Here is a 19,156-nt window from a genome sequence, read left to right as displayed (position 1 = left end):
TTGAAGATTGAAACACTTCGGTAAATTCTCTTATTTGCCTGCAGCTAGGGTGATAACGAGCTCTAAATTTTAGAGCTATGAAATTTAAGTATAAGATCAGATTATAAAACGAATTGTAAAAAAACATCCCTACCTGCAGCAGGTTTATCGTTGGGTACTTCCACAAATAGGGTTCGCCAGAATCAGTATTACAATGGCCTCACTTATGGGCTGGGCACCACTCAGTTTTAGTGTAAAACGCTGTCACAGCTAACTAGCGAAGCTTGATCCTGCCACAATTTCCGTCTGCCATCTCCCTACCTCCAAATCTGAAAAACCTAGCGCTAATATTAAATCTAATATACCATGAAAATAAACATTGATTGTGGATAGCTGATCTGTGGGCAGCCGAAGGTCGTCCTGTGTTAATCTGCTTTTAATGGTACAAGCATATCAGTGATATCTGAAAGGACCTGCGGAAGATTTTGAGGAACATGACCACGTGTACATCACGTGGTTGATCTCGACCTCCGTCCACTAGCTTAGACTCAACGTCTGTGTAGCTTCCCCAATTACAAGGTTACAAGCAAATGTACCTTCGTTTTCTGGACTTTTCAATGCGGTCCCACGGCCGTTAATGGCCCAGTTTTGATAGCGCCCAACCAGCCACACAGGAGACAGCAATAGTTGGGCGGATAAGCGAAAGAAGTACTTGATAATTCTGCAGCAAGAGCAGCAACTTCTAGTGCTGGGAACAAAAAAAAAATGTTTTCTGAAACACGTAGACCCTAGACATGTGATCCACTGCAGTCAAGAACAGCCTGCTCATGCCAAACTCCATCCAAATTAGCCTGCCATAGCTTAACCATGCCATCTCCTCCGGTTGATGCGAGTGTCATACCGCCCATGTCCCATTCCAGTTGCCACACCTAGTCAGATTCAGAATGTAAGATGCAAGTATAAACAATCACACACACACAAAAAGATGCGGTCTAGTGTTCAAATAAAAAAGACTAAGGCCTTGTTCGTTTATGGGTTTTGACCCACGTGGAGTAACCCGGTTGAGGAAGAATTCACGCTCACAGAAACATATGTTCATGACTTCGTGTAAGCACTGTGTAGACTTCATCCTAGTCAAACCCAACCTTTCCCTGCCACCCCGGCCCACCAGGATACAAACCACGAGTCCAACGGCATGTGAGAAATCCCTGTCTCACAAGCGAGCAGCACATGCAAGGACGCAAAGATCCGGTTACGTAGTGGCAGCATATTAAACCTCCAAGAGAATTGAGTGGCAACAGACAGTGGCCAGATCCACTCAAACCCAGTGTAATTAAATCATTGCAACCGAACATGCCCTAAGGTGAATCCACTGTAAGTACTGGAGCCCAGTCTTAATTAGAAACTTGATTGAAGCATGCTATACTCCTTCCTTATTACTCCCTCCGTCCCAAAATATTGTTTTTTCTAGCTCACTTTTTTCCCGTCCACATTCATTCAAATGATAATGAATAATAGACATACATGTAAAGTACATTCATATGTTACTTAATGAATGTATGATTAGTCTAAAACGAATTATATTTTGGGACGAAGGGAGTTCTAAACATTTTAGTTCTAGAACTTCTAGGGTCTGGAAGTATCAACACCATATTCTCCAGGAAGCCCACAATGTTGCATCAAATACCTAGTGTCGAGATAAAGGACAGGTTTCAGCTGTACCTCGCCATCGTGGCCATTAAGTAAAGCAACGTTCTGCGTCGAAGGTCCGCCATCAGCATCAGCGTTCAAACCTATATGCCAGATTGCAATTCCTTTGCAGGTTGCAACTGCGATAATCTCATATGGTCTAGAATAGAGCACACCAAAGGAAATAGAAGCATATCAGTATTGTAAAAGGGGAAAAAGATTAACTGCTACATTGAAACAGACATTTAAGAAACAGTTGGCTCCCATGTTCTAGAATGATCACTTAAACTCAGTATTAGTTGACCGTCATGAGAGCATCTCCAGCGGTTTCCCAATACCTCACCTCTAGTACCTAGTGAAAGAGTCAATGATGGTGTGGATTGATTGAGGGAGACTACATATATAAAGGGGTGAGGAGATCTTGAGGTCTATAGAAACAGAACAGATCAAGATCTCATATCTTGCAAATCAAATGAATCTAATCTACCCATAAATGGGTCGGACGGCGCTAGGCCTCCAGGCTCAGGCCCAATACACACATTGAGACTGGACCGAAACTCCATAAATTGACGAAGGCAATCCCTTAGTGAAGATGTCGACAAACTGAGATGTCGTCAGGAGATGAAGAACATGGACGTTACCAAGAACAACACGCTCCCTGACAAAGCGGTGGCCAATCTGTACATGATTGGTGTGTTGATGATTGGATGAGGTTCAGAGGCATGTAGATGGTGTTGATATTGTCACAGTACACCAGAGTAGTCTTGAACAAAGTGTTGAACTCAGATAACAATTGGTGAATCTAGGTAGCTTCAGTGACTGCACTGGCAACAACGTGGTCCTCAACCTCGACACCGGAGGGAGACACAGTGTTCTGATGCCTAGAGGACCTAAAAACCAAGTTGTCGCCAAGGAAAACAGCGTAGCCCAATGTGGAATAACGTGTATCGAGACAACCAACCCAATCAACATAAGAGTATACCACAAGGTCATACTGAGGAGAAGGCGGCGAAGAGACCCATGTGAAGAGTGCCATGAACATAGCATAATGTGTGCTCGAGGGCAGCGAGGTGAGGCTCCCGTGGGCCATGCATGTAAAGACACGCCTATTGAACTGCATAGGAGATATTCGGTCTAGTGAAAGTGATGTACTGAAGAGCTCCTGCAAGGCTGCAAAAATCCATGGGAATGGAGATGCGCACTCCAGTGGCAGAGAGCTTCAGATTCATAACAGGGGTGGAGCAGGTCTTGCAATCGACCATTCCAACTCGATCAAGAATCTAAATCATGTACTATTGCTGTGAGAGAAAAAGACCAGACCTAGTGTGTTGGACATGCATACCAAGAAAGTCAAGGAGCGTGCTGAGGTCCTGCATAGAGAACTCATGTTGAAGAGCAGTGATGATATGGCGAAGCAAATGCTGAGATGAAGGTGTGAGCACTATGCCATCAACATAGAGCAGGTATACCATGTCTTCGTCCTTGTGGTAGAAGAACAGGGAGGTGTCTGATTTGGCTCAACAAAACCAAGCTATAGCAGATAGAAATTAGAAAGCAAACCTGTTGTACCAAGCCCTAGGAGCCCACTTGAGACCATAAAGGCAGTAAGGCACTGATTCAGCTGACATATGCAATCAGGATGAGAGTGGTCCTCAAAACCTGAAGGCTGAGCACAATATATTGTTTCTGACAAGGTGCCATGGAGTAAGGCGTTGTTCACATTAAGCTGATGAATAGGCCAACTGCACGAGAGAGCTAAAGAGAGTATTGCACGAACAGTGGTAGGCTTCACAACAGGACTGAAGGTCTCGGCGAAGTCAATAACAGAGCGTTGAGTGAAACCAAGAAAACACAACGGGACTTGTAGCGCTCAAAAGTACCATTTGCCTTGCTTGAGGCTATCCGCACTCATTCTACTCTAAATTTCTACTCTAAAAGGAATATTCTATCCTAGTCATCAACATTTTAAAATACAGTAGCCAAACTCCCGCATCCACAACTACTCTATATCTCAACCCTATATAAACTATCATATTTTTTATCAATATATATCAAAAATACCCACCGTGGGCCCCACCACACATGTCCTTTGCTTTGGCCCCAGCACCCATCGTGGGCTGCGCTGCTGTCGCAACAGTGGATAGAGTCTGTGCCGTTCGAACTCTGGAAGTAGCGTTCGAACTCTGGAAGTAGCGTTTACAGTAGCTCAACCAGTTCACCACTGCGGCCGGTTATTCAACTCTATATTTATAGCGTGCCGTTCCCAGTAAGCCACTGCGGGCAGCCTGAATGCCCACTTGCCAATGACAACATTAGACCGAGGTGGCTGAGGAATGAGATCCCATGTGTAGTTACTAGTTAGCAAGTAGAGCAGAGTACTCTGCCTCCATGGGTCCGCAAGGGCAAACACAATAGCTCCTTGAAATATGAGACAGGGGAGCAGTCGTGAACAGTGCCAGCTGTTGGAAGCTCTGCTTGCTACGCGTGGTCATCACGTGCTGATTGGCCACAGGCAGTACTGGAGCAGCACCGGTTGGAAGGCGCACCGGGGCCGGGGCACGGGCAGTTGCTGGAGTAGAGAGCAGTTGTCGGCCATAGATGATTCTCCAAAAACGCCCAGGAGCTAGAGACGTTGGCGAGGAGCCGTTCCGCAGGGCGGGCAACGGAGATGACAAGCCAGAGCCACCCGGCGCAGGAGCAGGGGCTGCTCCCGGTGGAGGAGGCCCACGACATAAGAGTAGCAACCAGTGAACTGTCCGACACAATGGGCCTGCTGAGGGAGGGTGCAGCAGCCGGCCCAGTTGGCGCGGCTTGTGCGATAGAAGGCGCAGCGTCGGCCCAGCTTGGCCATAGAGGTGAACAGAGTGGGGCTAAGGTCGGTGCTGAATCAGCCGAGCCTTGCAGCGCTGCTGCCGCTGGGCCACAGGGTGTGACCGCACCGGAGTGCCTGGTGCACGTGGCAGCACAGTGGTGGTGCCAAAAGAACCTGCAGGGGCAACACATAATGGCGGGAACCGATACAGGGTTGGAACAATCATCCAAAAAAATCAAACGCAGCCCTGGTGGGGCGAGTGGGATCCTCAAAGGGGAAAGAGGACTCCTCAAAGACCACATGGCACAACATGATGATTCGGTTTGTCTGACGATCAAGGCAAAGGTAACCCTTGCGGTGGGGAGAATAGCCAAGAAAAACACACAGGGTAGAGCGAGGGGCTAGTTTGTGAGGGGGTTGTGGCGGAAAGGTTAGGGCAACACTTGCAACCAAATACTCGAATATGCTCATAGGAGGGGTGGGACCCAAGAAGGGCGAAGTGAGTGGAAAAGTTGAGTAAGGTTTATGAGACACGTGGCGGAATCGAGAGATGCAACCCAAAAGGGGGGATGCTAGCTTGGAAAAGAAGCGAGTGAGCGACATTACTAGTGGTGCGAATAATCTGTTCAGCTTTACCATTCTGGACAGAGGTGTAGGGGCAAGACATGTGGAGATGAATACCATGTGACAGGAAGAACAGGCGCTGAAGTTATCGAACTCGCAGCCATTATCGTACTGAACTACCTGAATGGCGACATCAAACTGTGTGTGAACATAAGAAAAGAAGTTGTGAAAGGGCCTCTAGCGTAATGGTTAAGGCTTCCGAGTAGTACCTCCAGGTCCCGGGTTCGATCCCCCTCGGGGGCGAATTTATGGCTTGGTTTAAAAAAAATCCCCTCGCTGTGCCCCGCCCACTCCCGGGCTGCACGCCACCCTCTGGCTAAGCCATTGCAGAGTGGGCGGTGATGGCGTGCTAGTGATGGGGGGCCAAGGTTCGGGGATTTTCTCGGTTGGGACCATGTTTCGGTCTCTTCTTAATATAATACAGGGAGAGCAGTCTTTCCCTCCCCGGACGAGTTTTTTTATAAGAAAAGATGTTAGAAAGGGTGGTAAGTGTCAGAATTGGCTCATATTCGCACTGAACTACCTGAAGGGCGGCCATTATCGTTTGGATTTTCTCCAACAGAATTGGCTCATAATCAAACAGGGCCTAGACCTTTCTCCTGCTATCTTCTACAAGCTGAATAGCAGGGAGCACAGGATGATGTTTGGCAAAAATATTCAATTGACAAACATAAGGAAGAACCTAACTTCAAAGTGTGCAAAGCAGGTTTGGAAAGAAAATGGTTGGCTAAGAACATGTACACATGTTTGGCAAACAATGGAAGGGACATAGAAACAGGAGTTGAGAGTTAGTGGGGGGAACTAGCCTGATTTTGTCTGATTTCTTTGTTTTGCATATATGATAGTAACTAGAGAGGGTTTTCAAAAGAGAGCATTTTCAACTGTTTGATTGGTTCAGGAGTGAGAAATAGCAACTGAAGTCATGATGAACAGTTGCAATGTCTCCACCTTCCACTTAAGAACAACTCCAACCTAATTAACTCCCTTAGCTTTAGAACAGTGGGAACTGAGCCAGTGAGCCCTCGAGTTCCATTCCCAGCCACTGATTCCAATGTCCACTGACCAATCAAGACAATTCCCCAATCCTAAACTCCTATCTCCCATTCCCTTATAACAATTTCCTACGATCGAACACACTTGTAAGGTCCTGATCTTTATGCGATATGTTACAAAACAATCATGCAGTAAAAAAAATGAAAATCATGGGTACATAAAACAATCACCCAGCCACAAAATCCATATTAAGAAATGAGCTGCTGAGAATAGCAAGCTAGCAACCAAATGATGCTGATAAAGGCACATAATGCTTGATCACAGGAATACCTGCCAATGTTAGGAGCCCATGCTACAGCACACACTTTATCTCCTGTATCCTCAGGTGAACCTAGCTCAACAAGTGGAAGCCAGCGCTGATGAGCTTCTTCAAACTCCCAAATCTGTTCATCTTCAGTGTATTAAAATCTTGCTGAAGCCACAAAGCAATTCATCAACTAACGAAAGAAATTGACTAATACAACAACACAGTAACCACAAAGTCAGAGCCACATCATGAAAGGTAATGGGACATCCAAATTAATCCCCACCAGTTACAGTTCTTTCTTACTTTCTCTAAATGTAAAATCAATTAAGAAAGTGATTTTGGGAATACAAATGAAGCTTGATCAAAGGAACAAAATTTAGTCTAGAGAGTAACTGTTCTGTTTTAGTTATTCTATATGAGCACACTTAGGACTCATATCAGTTGCTGAATAGCTGTCATAGGAATTTAAGATGTTTCCCACTTAGGGTATTGAAGAAGCTTCTACAGAAAATAGTAAACCAAAGTGGGAAAACAGAGGTTAACTAAATCTCACAAACCTTACAAGAGTTGAAATGAGGCGAATCTGAATTAAAGCCAATTGCAAAACTAGCTTGTTGGCTTCCACCTCTTCTTGGATTCCATGCTATGGATGCAGAAGTGCATGCAGGTTTTCCAAATCTAGAGATTGGATCAGTAATGTTTTGGAACTCTGCCTACAAGAATGTGAATAATCAAATTATTAGTTTGTTTTGATAAACATGATCTTATGCTAATTATGGAAGATTGAATCATAAGGGACTTTGGAAATGATTTGCAAATCAAGAATAAACTGAAACAGCATAATTTAAAACTTTGAAAATGGTTAACAGTAGCTAGATAAACCTGAAGCTGCCACTTGTCTAATTCCAATGAATCCAAGAGCTCGTAGACCTTGACTTGGCCATCTGAGTATGCAGTAACCTATACAGAAAAATAAAGGTTACTAACAGTAAAATGACAGAATAAAAAAATTGCATTAGTCAAAATCAGAGAAAGATCACTAAAATAAAGGATAACACATTTCTTCACATAAAAGAATAACTTGATTGTCTGCTTGCTGCTGTTGGAGGCATCTAATGATATTAAGTATGATCTTCATGCTTGCTGCATTAGATCTCTTAGTGCTTGTCAATATATATGCTCCATAGTGTGCCTTATTCTGGTCTGAGAAGCATGGATCGTACACTTTAAAAACGTCTCTACTCTATGTAGGTTCCAGCTATGCAATAGAAATCAGGCCTATTTTAAATTTCTCTAAAATAACAAAATAAAAAAAAAACAAGACAAAAAAGGTGACAGGTATAAAAAACTCAAGAAATAATGAATGAGGTACAAATCCAACATTATTATATCATATCATAACCCACCATTTTCAGAATTCCCAGATGTAATCCAAAATGTACATTTAGTATATGAGAGTTGCCATCCTCGAAGATTTTACAATTTCTCCAGGTTGGAAGTTGATCATCTGTCAGTTGAAAATTTCAGAGTAAGAGCTTTTGCTTACCTAGACATAAATTGATGAATCAAATACAAGATAGCAATAAATAAATCAAAAATGATTTTGGTTTAAGTCAAGATAGAATGAATAACTCAATATGTTCCTTAACACAAACTAAATTGCAAATTCCCTCCATCCGCTTTGAGACTGGCTGTCAGGTCTAAATAGCCATGATGGGCCATGGTGGTGTTAGGCCCAAAGCAGGCCAAAAGGGCCGGAGTGAACAGTACCCACTGTAGTGCTGTGTATACTGTAGCACGTCCGCCCGCCACTGCTCCCAAATTCCCCTACTCCCGGGAGATTACGGAATAGATGGGGAGTTTGAATAAAAGTAGGAAAATAAATAGAGTTTTGTTTAGGAAATAAGATCAAGTTTTCATAGGAAATAGGATTGGTTTGCTAGGAAAAGAAAAGTCCAAATCTATAAGGACTCTAGTTTGCTTGGAGTACAGGTCCTCTAGGGACTATAAATATAGGGGTGATGTAACCTTTCAATCTTAAGAAGAAACAGAGCATCAGCTCTTCCCCTATATCTCTCTTCTCAGCCTCAGTCTACTCTCCAATCGCCACCGCCTCCCATACCGTGCACGCCGCCATCCAAACCATAACACCTATATCTGGAGCCGCCCCCTCCCTACCCTACCCTAGCCTCCACCAGCAGGAGCAAAAACAGCCTCACAGCCAGCCCTCCCAGGAAGGACTGTGACACATGGTATCCGGAGACCAAAACGATTCTTCGGGCCACACTCTGATAGACTACCATGGAGAAAATCTGCAAGTTGTCCGCAACATCTGCGATCATTGGGTAAAGGAGATGGACAAGCTCTTCGCTCGGCACCATAGTTCTCTCAATAATAGATCCAACTCAACCGGAGATCATCACGACAGCAGTGCCAATCAAGCCCGAAGGAAGAGCACCACCAACAAGGCAACAACAACAACAACGCCAACACCCAGCGCACTCAACATTGAAATAACCCCCAACTTTTTTCCTACAAATCCATCTAAGGGATCTTCAGATGGAACATCATTGGCCACAAAGCAGGACAGTGATTACATATCGTCCGACTAATCGCGATTAGTCGGTCTGATCGGTTGTTAGTGCCCGATAAGAGGTAGCGATTCGATCAGGGTAGCTTATCGTTCGCCTAATCGTGATATATAGTGATTAATCTCCGTGTCGGGCGATCAGCCGATAAGCGTTGTGGCAGACTGGCAGTCCAAAAGCCATTTTAGGCTTAAATGCTGTCTGGGGAGTCCAAAAGACGCCTAGTCAGCCAGTCTCTTCAGATGCGGCCTGGGTAGACCAAAGGTCGCCCAGTCCAAAGGACGGCAACTTATCTGTCATTAACAGCAGCTGAGCAGCCTATCTTCTACCTCCAGTCCTCCATTCTCTTCTCCTGTTCTTCACTCTTCTCCCGTCGCCTATCTGTCAACAACAGTAGCACTCCGGAGATGAGCAGCTCTTCTGAAGGTATGGACGTCGTGCTGCTTTTGTATGTTCTTCACTCCTCTTTGTTCTCTACTCTACTGGTCTAGTAAGTTGTAAACTTGCGGTTTCATAGTCTTGTATAAACTTGTTGCTGTTGTGCTGTTTTGGAGTATGGAGTGGACTATTCAAGTATTGAATAAACTTGTTGTTGTGCTGGTCTAGTAAGCTGGATGTATTGCTGTTTTGGACTTCCAAGTATTGAAATTGAATATTGATATTCCTGTGTTGTTATGGACTATTTAAGTATTTATACTGCTGCAAGTCTCTATACTATATAAGTATATATCTATATAGTGTTATATGTGACTATATATCTATATATATGTCCTAGAATACACAGGACGACCAGGGGGCGATTAGGATCGATCAGGGGCGACTAATCGCCCTGATCGACGCCTAATCGCGACTAATCGCCTGATCGCCCAGTGGGATCGATCAAGCGATCAGGCGATCTGAAAACTATGAAGCAGGATACCAACTTCGCAGCTACAGCCAAGGCGAAGTGGGATCGTGCGATCACCACCAAGGAACTCATCAAGGAAACCACGCACGTTATGGAGAAGGCAGGGCGTGCTTTCGTCGAGGAGAAGATGGAGGGCCCCAAGTCGTTAGTTCTCGAGATCGTGTAGGGTGAAACAACCTGTTCATGATCAAGCCTAAGCCGGAGGTAACACCTATAACAACGCTACCTGTAACGCTTCCTCAGCCGATAGCAGATCCAAAACTGCCTTCGGATGGAATCTCCTTGTCGCCCACACTGACAACAGTTACAACCACACCAACATCATATGCAACAACATCTTACTTGATCCTCCAACGCAAGGCTAACAACAGGATCACCCCTGTGGAGGAGAGCAAACATGACACTGTCACCATCAACAATGACCATGGGCCACTTGCCTTCCCACCAACAGTGCCGCAACACTGGAGGTCATTATTGATCCGGTACAGGACAAAGAACCATTGAAGCAATATGTGTCCAACAAAATGCATCTATGGGTACCCACTATACCACCACAATCATGCCTAATGCCACCATCCTCGTCGGCAACACCATCTCCATTCATGAGCATGAAGTTTGGATTTCCATACATCTCACTGTCAACCTACAACATTGGGAAACTACCATACTACATGAAACCAAGCAACGGGCTACAGGTACAAAGCTTCAATAAACCCCCTTGGCCTATGCAACTAACCTGGATTGACGCTAGCATCCTACGCTCCCTCATTAATACCACTTGAGCAACATGGTGTTGCATCTCCACCAGCACCATATGACCACTACCTCATCAACATCGACATACATAACATCATCAACACAACCTTCACCCAATTGGGAAGCATCGCCAAAGGTCGCATCATCAGCAATACCTCCACTAATTCCAATGACAATCACCTACTATGACACCTGCTTACACATTCACATTGGTGTGGAGACATGAGACTAAGCCCTTTTTGGTGGCCCCAAGGCACGACCCAGATGTCTACTTCAACACTTTATGGTTGGTCACATTTGAACCAAACTAATGGAAATTGAGTGCTATGGAGATGAGCTCTAGACCGAGCAACCACACCATCGTCTACATTAGGTCAACAATAGCATCCATGGCACACAAGGCCATTAACATCAGGAGTCCACATCGCAACGATATACCCCCACGATCTATGCAGACGTTACCACCGGGAGATGGCACCCCTTGCTCCGCCAGCGATGCCAAGGAAAAATTGGCAATCTACCAAAATGAGTTTGCCCCAACATCAGACAACAGCAAACCACACGTCTACATCGACCTGCTACAACATCCTATCCACCTAACCTTCAACAAAACACGACGCAGTTGGATGCTAGACAAGGCTCATCTACTCCTCGTCTCCAGCCACATAGGCAACCTCCAGCACTACTTCGAGTTCATCATCAACCGCACTTGCAATGGTATCATCTATGTGGAGATCACATTGGGCCATCTCATCATTAGCATCGAGGCGATGCCTTTGGAGGAGCTTTTCCCCTGGACGACATTAACGACTCAAAAACAATATTGTGTGAGCACGCGTTGTGCGGAGAAGGGGGGAGATATGTCACAGACCTACATAGCCGTGGCGGACCATGACAATGTTAGGCCTAAAACAGGCCAAAAGGGCCCGGCATGAACAATACGTGTGGGCACTGTGGTGTCATAGGTACTGTAGCGCGCCCACCCACTGCTGCTCCTCGATTCCCCTACGGCTAGGAGAATCTGGAATATATTTGAAGTTTGGATAAAAGTAGGTATATAGAATAGAGTTTTGTGTAGGAAATAAGATTGTGTTTTGTGTAGGAAATAGGATTGGTTTGCTAGGAAAGGAGAAATCCAAATCTATAAAGACTCCTCTAATTTGCTTTGAGTACGAGTCCTCTAGGGACTAAATATAGGAGCGATGTAACCTTTCAATCTTAAGCAGAGACAGAGCATCAACTCTCCCCTACCTCTCTCTCTCTCTCTTCTCAACCTTGGTCTCCTCTCTAGCCACTGCCACCTCCCACACCGCACGTAGGCACGTGCTGTCGTCCTGCCCACGCTGCCGCTCAAACCCTAGCCCCTGCGTCTCCAAAGCAGCAGCACCGCTTCCCCCCTGCCCTAGCCGTCACTGGCAGGAGCAAAAGCAGCCTCCTAGACAGCCTTCCCGGGAAGGACTGTGACACTGACTTCTCATAAAGGCACTTGTGCAAGCAAAGGATGATAAAGCCTCATATTTTTTAGCTTTAGAAAAAACTTGAAAGTGAGTGACTAAAAGACAAGGACAGAAATATCTGTTGGTGGTTTGTTCAAATATCGCAGAACTAAATTACTCCCTCCGTTCTTTTTTATTTGTCGCGGTTTAGTTCAACATAAACTAGCGGACGACAAATATTCGAGAACAGAGGTAGTACAATTTAGAGAAACACAAGATACAGACAGGACTTGAAGTAAAGGTCAGGTTCAGTATATCGTCCAATCCTATCCTAGTAAAATAGTCTTGTACTCTTGTTATTCATTCTACAAGAGAGGTTGTTAATTAGTCTATATATCCAAATATTCCATGGTAAAAGGTGCTTTCGTGGTCAAAATGAGTTCTCCAGGTAACCACCAGACCAGCAAGAAAAAAGAGAAATTTAAAAGATTGCTAAGTGATTCACATTTTTTCTGAGTCAATGCACACAAGGTACTGTTGAATATATTAATACACACCACCAAAAAAACGCAAAGCTCTCTGACATGAACATAAGGTACTGTTTAGTATTCCAATACATAAAAACTAGCAAAAGCATGTGAAATGAAAGTACAAGATAATTGCAGATACAGAACATCATAAACCAAACCTAAAAGGCATAGAAATAACTGACCAGCAGCAACCTCCTCCCACAAAGACAGTGTCCCATCAGCACAAACACAAGCTATAGCATCCCCATACTCTGGAGGAAGCCAGACGACATTCACAATGGCTTGCTCATGGGCCTGATCCAACACCAACCAGGTTATACACCAGAATACACCAGTTTGTACAATCAAAAGAACAACTGAGATTAACACAGTAAACATAGAAGGAACCGATTTTGGATAACAGTTTTCAAGTAGTCTTGTGTGCAATGCCCACAAGGCTGCATATCCATCATAATTTTCAGAGCAAGCACAAATTCAATGTCAGGAACTCGAATTATTGCCATGAGAGAATTATTACCATCCCACGGCACTGCTACTTAAGGACACTTACTAGTCTATGGCCCTGTTTGTTTCATCTTTTTTTAGCTTCTGGCCACGAGAAGCTGCTGTAGACTGCCAAACACCTAGTTTTTTAGCCCGTTTATATGAAAATCACTTCAGTCAAAATCGTCTAAAATCAACGTGAATACAGAATCGGCTGATTCGTTGTGATAGTAGGAATCCATCACTTTCTACATGCTAAACCCTATGAACTTATTTATCTTTCTCCGCATATAATCTTCACGATACTCAAATTCTCTCAATGGACAGATTCCCTCCGCACTCAGAAAACGCTTTGCTGAAAGAACAATATTTGTGAAATCTAGAGAGTGAATTTGGTAATTCGCCCCCACGCAATGTGCCCATGACAGTCCTGCCCATCATCGTACGCAAGTACTAGAATGTAATACTAGGCAGCAACAAGCTCTAAACACACACGGGGCAACAGAAGGCACTGTGCATGCGCTGGGGGCAGATGAACTCGAGCGAAAGCTACTGAGAACGGGGCAAGTCGTCTTCAGCCGGGGGGGAGGGGGTAGGGGAGAGACACGGAGGAGCGACGCGGAACTGACCTGCCACTTGAACGAGGGTGGCGGCTGGGAGTCATAGACGGAGACGGAGCCATCGACGGCGCCAGCGGCGAGGCGGCGGCCACAGTGGTTCCAGCCGCAGCACGCCGTCCCGGGACCCAGCTCCGCCACCTGCCGCTCCGTCATTCCGTCGCCTCTTGCCCTCTACGGCTCTACTAGTGACGTCGTGGCGGCGGCGAGTGTCTGCCTGAGTTGAGTTGGGTCGGGCTGCGGGCCCGGATTTGCGGCGTTTCGGGTGCGACCGTGCGAGTGAGCCCAGAAGGCTGTCGCTGTCATGCACTCAGGTCTGTTTGGCAAGGAATCCTAGCCCAAGCACTCAAAGTCCAACGCCTGAGATCTGTGCCAGGCCAGGCAACTTTGGCCGGCTTCAAACCAAACAAGCCATGCTATGAGATGAGGAGATATATATATATGGGCCTGTTTGGTTCGTGGCTAACTGTGCCACACTTTACCTAAGTTTAGTCGTCCGAATTGAAGAACTAACCTTAGGCAGAAAAAGTTAGGCAAATTATGGCAAGTTAGGCAGGAAACCAAACATGCCCATAATTTTTTTTCATCCTGAGAGGGTGTTCAGTTGTGGATAAGAAAGTTGAAAGTAGATAGATTCTAGAAAACTTCCTCTCTTTATTTCAAGGCTCCTTTGGATCAAAATAATTTTATAGGAAAAATAGGATTCTGATTTTCATAGAAATTACTATTGTAGCATCCTTTGGTTTGTAGGGTTGAGCCTTAGGAAATTTAGAGGAAAGAATCATTTGTCATTGTTTCGTATGCAAAATGCATGAAAACAAGCATCCAGTCATATCTTTTTTTTCCAATCCTTTGCCCCAACTAAACAACCTTCCACTCAAAATTATTTTTTCATTCCTCTGTTTTACACATGCATTCCTATATTGTTCCTACATTTTTTTCTATTCCTATGTTTTTCAATTCCTACTTTCCAGGTAGTGTAGATAGTTCTTAGAAGTTAGAGTTGAGTCCGAGCTTTGTCTCGGAAGTTCTAAATTTCTCTTGGGGTCTTTAGATATATCTTTTTTTTTTACCAATGACTATTAAATGAAATCTAGTTATCTTGTGTTCTAGTGTGAGCACTACCTTTGTTTTACTTTAAGTATTACATTCAAATATTACTTTATTTTACCTTTATTTCTTGGTTATTGTTGAGGTAGTATAGGAGCACTTTAACTAAGGCTTAGCATTGTGTTAGATTGTTGATTATCAAGTCTTATCTGGCTTGTTGATGTTATAAGCCACACCTAGTCATGGTTACTATGCTAGTTACCTCTGACCCTCTGATCCAGGAGGAGTTTCAATGTTTAAGCTCCACTTGAACACTGTCATAATGTATCATCCTATCCATGCAGCTATGGTTGGTAGCCCCTATGTGTGACACTGAGAGTGTGGTCTATGTATCACGACCTCGTTGTCAAATAGGCATGTAATTGATAGCTGGCTTCCCTTCGGTGTTCCACCTATCCGCCCCTAGGAACCTTGAAATCTACGGAATTTCGCTCGAAGCAAGTTCTTTCTTGTAATTGATCATCAATAAGCAAATCACGAATAATCCTTTACAGCATAGTAAAGGTATAATTTTGGCTCTTTGCGCCTAGTTGTCCGCCTAGGCAACCATATGGTCCCTTTCTATTTCTTCTGCATACACCTAGTTTGAATTACATTCACCCTCGTTTAATTACTAGTGAGTATATTTACCAACTTTACAGTTCAATTTAAGTTTCAGTTGGTTAGTTTGCCTCTAGCCTATAAGCTTCACTGTAGAAAATATGATACCTGAAATACTCACGGTGAATGGCTATAATCGGTCTTTGTGCACTTATGGAGTAAAATCCAATTGGCATTAGAACCGCCAGCAACAACCTCGCATATTGTAGTTGTGCCATGGTCACCGTAGCTTGTGTCACCTAACCATATCCATGTTTTTGACGGGGAAACTCCTACAACAGAGATTTATTACCAAAAAGAGAATTGTACACATATAACAAAGAAGAAAAAGGGTGGGAGGGGGGTTATGATACAAGTAGTCTAGAGAGTAGAAAGCCAAGAATGTACAATGACAGAAGAAAGGTGGTTCATTCTAAGCATATTTAGCTTAAGAGAGCTCAAAAAGTTTTCCCTCCAATAGTTGAAAGATGGAACATCTCCTCTGAAAATTGTCCCATTTCTTCCCTTCCAGATCTCCCAAACAGCCACATAGAAAACTTCCATGCAGAAAGCAGAGCCAAATGAATCATGGGCGACATGCAACATCTGAAAGGAGCTCTCCAAGTGATTCCAACTGATCCCGAGGAAATCCCTGCAGACTTTGTTGAAAGGACACTGAAAGGAAAGATGATAAGTTGTTTATTCACACTAAAGATGGCGCATGACACATCAATAGTCACCTCCCTCCACCGGATAGCTTATTCTCTTAAGCATATTTCTTGAGTTGAGCCTGTCCCTGAACAACCAAATGAAAATTTTGATTTTATTGCACACCTTGGATTTCCATATCCATTTGAAAAGGGGTGGGGGTAATGCCTTGAAAACTATATTTGTAGAATCTCCTAGTATGAAAAGAGTCATTTCCCCCTCCCCAATCAACCAGACATCATTCTCATTCATCTTGCTGGAAATTGGTTGTCGGTGTTTGGACCATGGGTACTTAACCAACTAGTAAATATGTTGCGTGGCCGAATCTAGATGGTGTGCGAGGAGACACAAGCAGTTATCCTGGTTCGGGCAACACAAGGCCCTACTTTTAGCAGAGGGGATGAGACTTATATTACTCGCACTGTGGTGCCTGTAGTAGGGGTTTACAAGCACAGCGGGAGAGGGGAAGTCCCCAAGTCCCTAGAGATGATTGAGGCAAGTGCCAATAACTGAGACAAAGTGAAGGAGTGAGCGTTCGTCTGTGTATATGTTGATCCCCTCCCTTGGAAGGACCACTACCTTATTTATACACGAAGGGGAGTGTCCGTAGTGAAGCCGAGTGTTGCATGAGGAGGTGAGATGCCCTGGCGTCTACAAGTTGACGTGACGGTGAACTGTGTTGTTGATTCGTGCCTGCTGATTTCCCGTAGGGAGCCGAGGCAGAGATCGAGAGGTTGTCCGTACGCCCGAGGGAGAGGTTGCCCATGTTGTAGTTGTTGTAACAGCGTCGGGGTATGGGACAAAAGGTTGCTTATAGGGTGTGTCATCGTCCTAGCGCGTGATGACGTCGAGATTCCCTATTGCACTCGTCGAGATCAGAGCCCCTGCTTGGTTGAGGCGGAAGTCTTCCCTAGGTGTTAGCCGAGTCGTCCCTTGACGTGCGCTACAGCTGGGTGGAGTGACCGTCTACGGGATTCATGGCATAGTTGGTGGCCGAGGCTGAGCTCGGGCGAGGCGGAGAATTCGCTCGAGGACCGAACTTGACGTCGGATGAAGCGGGGAAATTGCCCGAAGGCTGGACCCCGTGTTGGGCGAGGCGGAGAGGTTGTGCCCGCGGGCTAGATCCTGCTTCGGGCGAGGTGGAGAGGTTGCACCCGAAGGCCAGTCCGCTCGGCTTGTCGTATTTGGCGTCCCATCGGAGGGTGTCAGGCGGCGTGCGCGCACTGTTGTGTAGACGTAATCATGTTGTTGTGCCAGATGTGATCGTTGTCTTGTCCATCACTTTGCTCCGCTGCCACAGCGTGGGTGGGCACATGCGTTAAATGTGCATGTCCCCTGCCTGTTTTCGGGCGCCTTGTCTTATCTGCCTGAGGCTGGCTTGGACAGACTGAGCGACGGTGACCTCAGTCGAGGTGGGGTGAGCGGCGACGACCTCGGACGAGGCAGAGCTCTACTTGAGGTGGGAGACTCTCGGGCCGGAGATGTCTCGATTTTTATAGGTGGCTCGGTTGTCACCCCTCAGGAGTTTAGTCCTTATTTATCTGAGTGCGTTTGTTAGGGGGATAATTGGGGTGTCCCTAATTATTGCCCCCGACATTGGCTAAACTTTATTCTAAAACATGATATATTCTTCAATTGCCTCCACCGAGAGAGGTGTGCGAAACACTTCATGAACATCTGGATTTGCAAGATATTATTGAAGAGTGCGGCTCTGATTTTGGGCGTAGGAAAAAAAGTATGGGAAACTCAGTAGACATGTGACAGTTGTTCCAAACATCCTTCCACAGAAGGAAGGTTCTTCCATCCACCATATCCATGTATTGGCCACATCTAGCCCATGTTAGTCAGCCACAGCCATACCATGGTTACACCTAGCCCAACTCAATCAATTACATTTGGATCTAGCCACCGTGATGTTTGAAAGTCGCCTAGAGGAGGGATGAATAAGAAAAACCTAAAATTTTAACTCAAACAACAAAACTTGATCCGAGAATTATAACTTTAAGTGTTAGAACAAGAGGAATTAGCCCGGGATAAAGTCTAAGTTCAGAACTTGTTATCGTTACTAACAAATGTGAGTGCGAAAATGAATTTTAGCAACAATATGGAATGTAGATGAATATTAGAGCAAGTAGAACTTAGAGAGGAAGGAGCAAAATAAATGGCGAAGCAAAAGCACACGAGACACAATAATTTGTTTATCGGAGTTTGGTTCCACAGAGAAACATAAGTCTCTGTTAAGGAGTCCACAAAGGATCGGGTCTCTTATTCTCTAAGTTTGAGTTGTATCTTTATATTTGCTCTTCTAAATTTAATCTCTTGATCCTATGACCAAACACTAAACAAACTAGTCAGTCCAATAAGTTGCGATGGTCATCAAACACCAAAACTAATATATAAATGACTTAAGGCCCTTTTTATTTTCAATGTCCATGTTAGCCCGTTGTAGACATGACCTAGAAGCTTGTGACCGCCACAATCCACATGTAGCTTAGCTGGCTACCCTTGGCTGCTGCCACAACCGGTTTTAGAAGGCAAACCGAATGCGAACCATGTACGTGTCAGGATCAGAAATTCACGCACACAGCGATTACATAAATGACTCATCATAGCGCAATGCTTCGAATACTAATAAATAGTAAGTAATAATATTATAGACTAGAGTCATTTACATTATTTATATCAAAGTGCACATAATAGAAACGTATACAAACCCACCACAGGCAGCTGACTAGGGGAGGTCGCTAGCCTAATCCACGAACTCGTCGAAGTTCTGGAACTCCTGGAGATCCGCATCAACGCCTTCTTCTTCTTCTTTACCTGAGCATAGGTTGCGCCAAAGGCAACCTGGTGTTTTGTGAAAACAAGGGTGAGTACATATCAACGTACTCAGCAAATGTTCCGTTTGGCTGAAAGGTTGCACACTTTACCCATGAGCCGTGATTCCCTTTTTGCCTGAGGATCATGACTCCCCATTGATCACTTCCAAGGTGAACTGGTAGGGCCTCACTATGTATCTTTTAGGAAGATTCCCCAGA

At 44.8% G+C, this 19,156-nt stretch overlaps 1 protein-coding gene across 1 annotated transcript; it reads right to left on the bottom strand.

Annotated features, from left to right (window-relative positions):
* Positions 1-87: 87 nt before the first annotated feature.
* On the bottom strand, positions 88-14,131 carry IDP351 (Seh1-like protein). Its single transcript, NM_001157175.2, has 8 exons — positions 13,734-14,131; positions 12,804-12,915; positions 7,811-7,911; positions 7,287-7,364; positions 6,962-7,117; positions 6,428-6,540; positions 1,702-1,828; positions 88-908 (listed from the first exon to the last, which is right to left on the bottom strand). Exons 1-8 carry the CDS (start codon positions 13,875-13,877, stop codon positions 768-770), a joined length of 972 nt encoding a protein of 323 aa, NP_001150647.1. The 5' UTR covers positions 13,878-14,131; the 3' UTR covers positions 88-767.
* Between the last annotated feature and the right edge of the window lie 5,025 nt (positions 14,132-19,156).

Source organism: Zea mays, chromosome 3 (assembly GCF_902167145.1).
Source record: "Zea mays cultivar B73 chromosome 3, Zm-B73-REFERENCE-NAM-5.0, whole genome shotgun sequence".
NCBI lineage: Eukaryota > Viridiplantae > Streptophyta > Magnoliopsida > Poales > Poaceae > Zea > Zea mays.
This window is presented reverse-complemented; position numbering and strand designations above follow the sequence as displayed.

What these genes read in the sequence shown, in the direction of transcription:
- IDP351 (NM_001157175.2), bottom strand. Translation starts at nt 13,877, where the DNA reads ATGACGGAGCGGCAGGTGGCGGAGCTGGGTCCCGGGACGGCGTGCTGC. An exon ending in ATCTGGGAATTCTGAAAATG is followed by an intron (nt 7,365 to 7,810) that starts GTGGGTTATGAT and finishes TTTTCTGTATAG; the next exon opens with GTTACTGCATACTCAGATGG. An exon ending in TTAATGGCCACGATGGCGAG is followed by an intron (nt 909 to 1,701) that starts GTACAGCTGAAA and finishes GAATCTGACTAG; the next exon opens with GTGTGGCAACTGGAATGGGA.